The 7,168-nt window shown below is 40.8% G+C and overlaps 1 protein-coding gene across 1 annotated transcript; it reads left to right on the forward strand.

Annotated features, from left to right (window-relative positions):
- The first annotated feature begins 3,434 nt into the window (after nt 1-3,434).
- On the forward strand, nt 3,435-4,397 carry LOC130429022 (olfactory receptor 2A14-like). Its single transcript, XM_056757371.1, has one exon. It carries the CDS (start codon nt 3,435-3,437, stop codon nt 4,395-4,397), a length of 963 nt encoding a protein of 320 aa, XP_056613349.1.
- Nucleotides 4,398-7,168: the final 2,771 nt, after the last annotated feature.

Genomic DNA, 7,168 nt, shown 5'->3' on the forward strand with positions numbered 1-7,168 from the left:
GCCCGATGTTGTTCTCCCTGGGGTCTTCCCGTCAGTGTCCCTTCTCGCGAGGAGGTTGCTGACGGGGTGGAGGTTTCCCCCTCGACCTCTGCTTCCGGGGTGCCGCCTGTGGGGGCACAGGAACCGGAGCCGATGTCGAAAGGGTCCTGGGTTGCAGGGAAGCAGACGTCACGTGAGATCTCGGAGGCCTGTAGGCGGCCGAGTCGCGGCGTGAAAAAAATGTGGTTAATTGCCACTGTCTGCTTCGCCGTCAAAAAACTGCTGAGCGCAGTCCTCGACGGTGTTACCAACAACCCACCCTGCGAGATGAGTGCATCAAGAAAGCGGACTTCCTTGCTGTCACTCTTCTGCACAAGGTATAGCCGGGGTGTCTCTCCTGGACCACTACCGTGGACATCGTCCGACCCAGGGCCCGTGCCGCCGCCTTAGTCGCCCGTAGAGCGCTGTCAGCGGTGGCACGGAGATCCTGCATTATACCCGGGTCGGCCTTACCCTCGTGGAGCCCTCTCAACGCCCTGGCCTGGCGGACCTGCAGGATGGCCAAGGCATAGAGAGAGGAGGCAGCCTGGCCCGCAACATCGCAAGCTTTCGACACCAGTGATGCCGAAGTCTTACGTGCTTTGGACGGTAGGAGTGGTCGATCCCCCCCCAGGTGGTAGCCGTCCGCGGCACAGGTGCACCGCAGGCGGACGTTCCACCCGGGGGATCTCGACGCAGTCCTTGGCTTCCTCACCATCGAGGGAAGTAAGGGAGCCGGAGCTGGTTTCACTGGAACGGTCCGTGAGTGGAGCGTTCCAAGTTTTACACAGCTCCTCATGCACCTCCGGGAAAAACATGGCACCCGGGGTGGGCGCGGTTTGCACCGCGCACCGACCTCGGGAACCACGTATCCCCGGGTTAGCACGGATGACATCACTTCTGCTTCCTCCTGAACTCGACCGCTGGGGGTGGAGTTTGGATTCGGCAGAGTCGGATGCCAGTCTCCCTCCGATGCTGCGAGCGACATCTCATCTACGTCACACATCGTTTCCGAGTGTGTGCGTGAGGATCCGGACGGTATGCCACCGCCGGTTGGGGAACGTTCAGAAGAGCGAATCGGGGTGCGATCGGCCCGTGAGCACTTGGCTGGCGGGTTTACGTTCGCAGAGTTCCCCGTATCACTAACGCTGCTAACGTGGGTGGTCATCGGGGCCGTAGCCACAGATGTCACAGCCCGGGTAGCAGACGAAATGGTGGCTGGTTCCCGTAGGAAGACAGCCACCCGTGACCGCAACTTCTGAATGACAATCTGCCCGCAGTGCAGGCAGATGTGTCAACGAACGCTGCTTCAGTGTGCTGGACGCCCAGACACCTAATGCAGCGATCGTGTCCATCCCCCTCCTCGATGAGGGTGCCGCACCCAAGAGAACAGCGGGACATGCCGCGCTGGAGAATGCTCAGTCAGTCCTGAAAAGGACTTTTAGAAAAAATCTCTAACACCTCCGGAACCGCCGAGACGCCCAGGGGAAGGTCGCTGCAGGAAGGGACGATCCGCTGTAACACGTCGTAGCACCAGCGTGTAGTTGTAGAGGATTGAATCCTGAGTTGTACTCATGAGCGATGGCTCTGAAGAACAAAAGGTAAGTGAATGCTGCACACCGGCCTCCTTTTATACCGGATTTCCGGGGGCGGAGCCCGGCATGCAAATTGCATTCGCCAAATTTCATTGGCCTTTTCTATAGTAGTCAGAGTTGATTGGTTCTCAAGGGCGAACCCCATCTGTCGTTCTCGACACAACGTCGAGAGACCGACAGAAAGGGAAGGGGCAGCATGTACTTGGAGTCCAATGAAAGGTATTAGTTGAACAACTTCCTTACCGGCATTTTATAGATATGTTAATGTTATATAACTGTTAAGACCTTTAAAACAATATTTCTCAACGAGAGATGGATTTTTTTAGTGCAAATTATTTAGAAGTCTCCCATATTTAACACTAGCAAGCTGATCATTTAATTAATGTGTTTTAATATAATATATTTTGTATATTTAATACATAACATTTAGTTTTTCCTTACTCTTTGTAGATATTAATCCAGAGAGTGGAACAAGAAGAAGCGTCATCTAAAATGCCAGGATACAGAAGAAACAGGTTGCAGTGAACCCACATGTTGCCGCTCTTCTAAACACAATGATGAATTTTCAGTGAAATCGATGAAAAGTAAGAAGCACACACACACACACACACACACAGATCTCATCATTGAATTACATCATTTTAATATTCACTGTCTCTGACTGTATATGTTGTCCTCTGTTTTTCCTCTGACTATAAATATCTAACATTATTCTCTTTTTTCTTTTCCATAGTTCCAGCTACTTGTTGTGCTCTGATGGATCAAGATGTGGACCGTTTTACAGACTCACTTGGGCTTTGTTTTGCGATGTTGTTACATGATGGTTATGTTGGTAAACGTGTTGTTTAAACATGAATGTTTAAACAGTCCTTGTTTAAAGAGCCATGTTGGCTACTATGAAGTTGTAACTGAATAAAAATATTTCATGTACAACAAGGTACAAAATTTGTCTGTAATGTATTTTTTTATCAATGAAAAAATAAATACACAATGTATATCCAGTATGAAAACATACTGGATATACAGTGATTATGTATTTATTCTTAATACAGTAAATTAAAATCAAGAAATTGGCTGTAAAAAATACAGCATTATATTGTTGCTATTCAAAATTACAGTTTTTTCCTGTATTATGCAATTACAGAAAATGCCTGTAAATTAAATTACAGTAATTGATTTATTTTACAGTGTTAACAGAAATAAATGTATAGTATAATGCAATGTTAGTCGCTTTGTATAAAATTGTCTGTCAAATTAATAAACGTAAATGTAAAATGCTACTAATAGAAACAGATTAAAAACTCTTTATCATGGTAAATGTGCCATTAAATTGGTGAAATATTTACTTAACCCCTCAATATGGGTACTTCAAGTAAATAATTTAGGTCAAAAGGGTTTGAACGACAAGTGTTTTAATAAAACTTGATTTATTGAGTCCTGCTATTGTCTAGGGATGCTCAAACTCTCAAAACAATTTTTTTATCTAACACAATAAACAAAAAGGCACAATTAAAAGCAGCTTATTTTTTAAAGTTCGCTTACTTGACTGACAGACCAGTGTCCCTGAAGTACAGAACCTGCGTCATGTTCAGTGTCAGGTAAGGTCCTTTACTATTTATAAATCACACATAAAGAAACTGTGAATCAGCATGTGAGGAGGAAGAATGTGAAACAGCTTTCACTACCTGAAACCTAAAATAAGTAAATGATATCAAATTCGTTCAAATTGTTACTCCGGTTGTGTAATAGTTTAATGCTAAATAATTAGTTTTTTGCACATACAGAGAATACAAAGTTTTTCTTTAAGGACCGATCGTCATCATGTCAACTGGAAACGTCAGCTTTATAAAGGATTTTGTTATTGCTGGGTTCCCTGGAGTTCAGCCTCGACATTATGGCATCGTGTCAGCAGTCCTGTTCTTTGTTTATGTGTGTACAATTGTGGGAAATGCTGTATTTTTTACATTACTTATAATATCAAAGAGCCTTTATAAACCTGTTTATTTCTTTACTCTAAATCTGACTGTGAGTGATGTACTCTTCAGCACCACTACATTACCCAAAATAATCAGCAGATATTGGTTTCAAGATGGAAGCATTTCATTTTTGGGCTGCTTTGTTCAGATGTTTTTTGTGCATTATTTTGGCACAGTCACTTTACATGTTTTGGCATTAATGGCCATAGATCGCTATGCAGCCATTTGTTATCCACTTCGATATCACAATATTATGACAAACAGAAATGTTTTCATTCTGAGCTGTATAGTTTGGGTCTGGTCTTGTGCAGTCCCGTTGATGCTAGTTATTCGATTGTATCCTCTCCCATACTGTGCAGGTAACACCATAGTTCAATGTTACTGTGATCACTTTTCTATTGCATCATTGTCTTGCACTGACAAAACCCTGTATACAATTCCAGCTTTTGCCAGTGCCCTTATAATGCTGCTGGGTTCACTTGCTATAATTATTTTCTCTTACTGTGCCATCATTTTGGCCGTTCTGCGTATATCGAGCACTCAAGGAAGACTCAAGACTTTCTCAACCTGCAGTCCTCAGCTCATTATAATTGCTCTTTTTTTCGTGCCCAGGTGTTTAAATTATTTGTTTAACAATATTAGTATAAAGATTAGCAATGATATACGAGTGGTCATTATTATGTTGTATAGTTTGCTGCCACCCATGATTAATCCTATTATTTACTGTTTGAGAACAGAGGAGGTGAAAAAGATTTTAAGAGGACTATTGCAAAAAAGACAAATTGGTGTTCCTTTAAAGATGCCTTAATGTGATTTGCCAAACTGTTGTCTATGTCATAAAAAAATCTATTCTATTTGAGAGGACTTTGAAAATATACAACCTTTCAGATCGTTTATTACAGTTTCATACAGCAGCGGCAAGAGAGGTCTTCATTGAACCAAAGAGAGCACAGATCACTCCTCTCTTCCATAAATTACATTGTCTCCCTATAGTCTCTCGCATCAGATTCAAAGCTCTGCTCTCTGCCTACAAGATAACCACTGGTTTGGCACCCCCATATCTACACTCGCTAATACAGATTTATGCATCCACCAGATCCCTATGCTCTGCAAATGAGCAACGTCTTGTAGTGCCATCCCAAAAAGGGAAATAATCTCTCTCTCTGGTCTTTTCCAAATTTGTGTAATGACATGCCCGCTGTTACAAGATTCTGTAGTCATCTTTAAGGATCAGCTGAAAACACATCTCCTCCGTCAGCACCTGACTGATTAGTTCTGAGTTGAATCTCTTTTTGAGTCCTTATGTTGTTCCATTGTTTATCACATTTGTAAATCGCTTTGGATAAAAGCTTCTGCTAAATGACTGAATGTAATGTTACTAAATGTAAATCAGAACAAATGTTTTAAAGACTTTCCTTTACAGAATGAAACAAACAAAACAAATGAGTTAACTGCATGTACAAATGAAACTTTGCTGTTTATTTGTGGATACTTTCAGACAGTTCTTTGAATCCTGCATTTGTATTGTAGTTGTATATAAAACAGTGGTGGGCATAGATAATTTTTTTTAATCTAGATTAATCTAGATTAATTCCAAAATTAATCTAGATTAATCTAGATTAAAATGGCTCATTTGAATTCTGCCGAAGGCATTCAGAATATGTGTGCTACCCAAATAATGACTAAAAGTAAGTCTTTGAGAACGTGTTTCTCAAGCCAGGTGGCGCATTAGACCAGGGGCTCATCTCCTGTTTCCAAAATGCATCACAAACTGCTTGAGAAAGCTGTTCTACTATGATAATTGGTGATGAAAATTAAATTATGTTCAATAAGATGTACTTGTGTTTACTTCCGCATTAGCTAAGGGATGATTTGCGTTTAGGTGGTACTTGAGACTGGAAGAGCTCCTACAGTACATTTACATTTAGTCATTTAGCAGACGCTTTTATCCAAAGCGACTTACAAAGAGTGAGGGAGCAACAAGCCATATGTCATACAGGAGCCATAATACATTAGATCTTAATACAAAGTTACTGGTTTCAACTTAAGCTAGACCACTACCTGTTGAGAGAAAGTTTTTCTTTTAAACCAATTCCGCATTGCACAAGGTGCAAACAACCTTAGTCTTGTCGATGTTTCTATTGGGAAGCTTCTTAAAAATTAATATTCCCTGAAGCAAACCCGGCGGCTTCATAGCTGCATCCATGTTAGCACGTCACGTTTGATGCGGTAATTTCACAGTAACGTTATGTTGTGTTCAGACCAAACGTGAATGGCGTGTCAAGCGCGAGTGATTTATGTGTTAATGCAAAGAGCCAATAGACCTACTTGCTGCGCGAATCGCGCGAATGAAGCCCTGGTTATGAGATGATGAGGCGGCGCGAATGACGCGAATGAAGCCCTGGTTATGAGATGATGAGGTGGCGCGAATCACGCCAGTTGAAAAATCTCGTTCTCGCCCCCTACAGTGCAGTTAAGCTGGTATACATCCGCGCTAAAATATCAAGGTGAAAGTCATCATAGCTTGCGTAGTATAGACCCAGCTCCCAACCCAACTTTGAGAATAGATTAACGGCGTCATTTTTTTTATCGCGCGATAAGAGTCTCACTACGTTAACGGCCCACCACTAATATAAAATAAACAAAGCATTTTTGTTGACTTTAAATAAATCAATACTAAATCAAGTTTGCAATAATTTTAACAGAGTACAATGGAAAATGTTATGTTGTTGTACTGCATGTCCAGCCATCTCACGGCAGTTTGTGACAGCCACAAAATTTACAATCTATCGATTTGTGTTATCAGACAAAAATGCCCCTCGTTTCTCATTTCACTCAAGACAACCTTTTTCCTGTCCTTTACAATATACATTCATGCAGAACTATCAATAACAGCCCCTAAAAATTAAGATCTCATTTCAAAGCATTTCAGTTATTCTGAATATATATCTACAGGTATTTGTTTCAGTAATATGTTCATTTTAGTTTCATTCTGTGAACCACTAACAATAGTAGTTCACAGAATGAACTAATCTCAAATTGTTTATTTGCATTTATTTGCAGAAAATGAAAACTGGAGAAACAGGTTAAATAACAGAATAGAGAATAACAGAAGATGCTCTGTATTTTTCATACTTCAAACACTGCAAAGAAAAAACAAGATCACATCTACTTTTATGGAGAATACAAGTAATATTTGTACATGTAGTTAGGAAAAGTTCAAAGAATATATGTGATATCCAGAATTTTTATCAGTTTTCATGTGTCTCGTGATGCTTTTCACATTCAGCCTTTCACATTTATGTTGGATGACTTTGTAACTCCAGAGGTTTTGTTGAAATTCAACACCGAAATGGCCACAATAAAAATAAATAAATGCTGATTTTCTGAGAATTTGGAATGCTTATTTATATAGCACATTTCAAACACAAGGACAATTCAAAGTGCTTTACATAAAATTATTGACAAAGAGAAATAAAATGCAAATTATTTAAGATCACAAATACAACTTAAGAATTTAAGAAACAATGAAACAGCAGTAAGATTTATGAAAATTGTGAGTGTATATACAAAAAGAAT

This window comes from Triplophysa dalaica, chromosome 9 (assembly GCF_015846415.1).
Source record: "Triplophysa dalaica isolate WHDGS20190420 chromosome 9, ASM1584641v1, whole genome shotgun sequence".
NCBI classification, from domain to species: domain Eukaryota; kingdom Metazoa; phylum Chordata; class Actinopteri; order Cypriniformes; family Nemacheilidae; genus Triplophysa; species Triplophysa dalaica.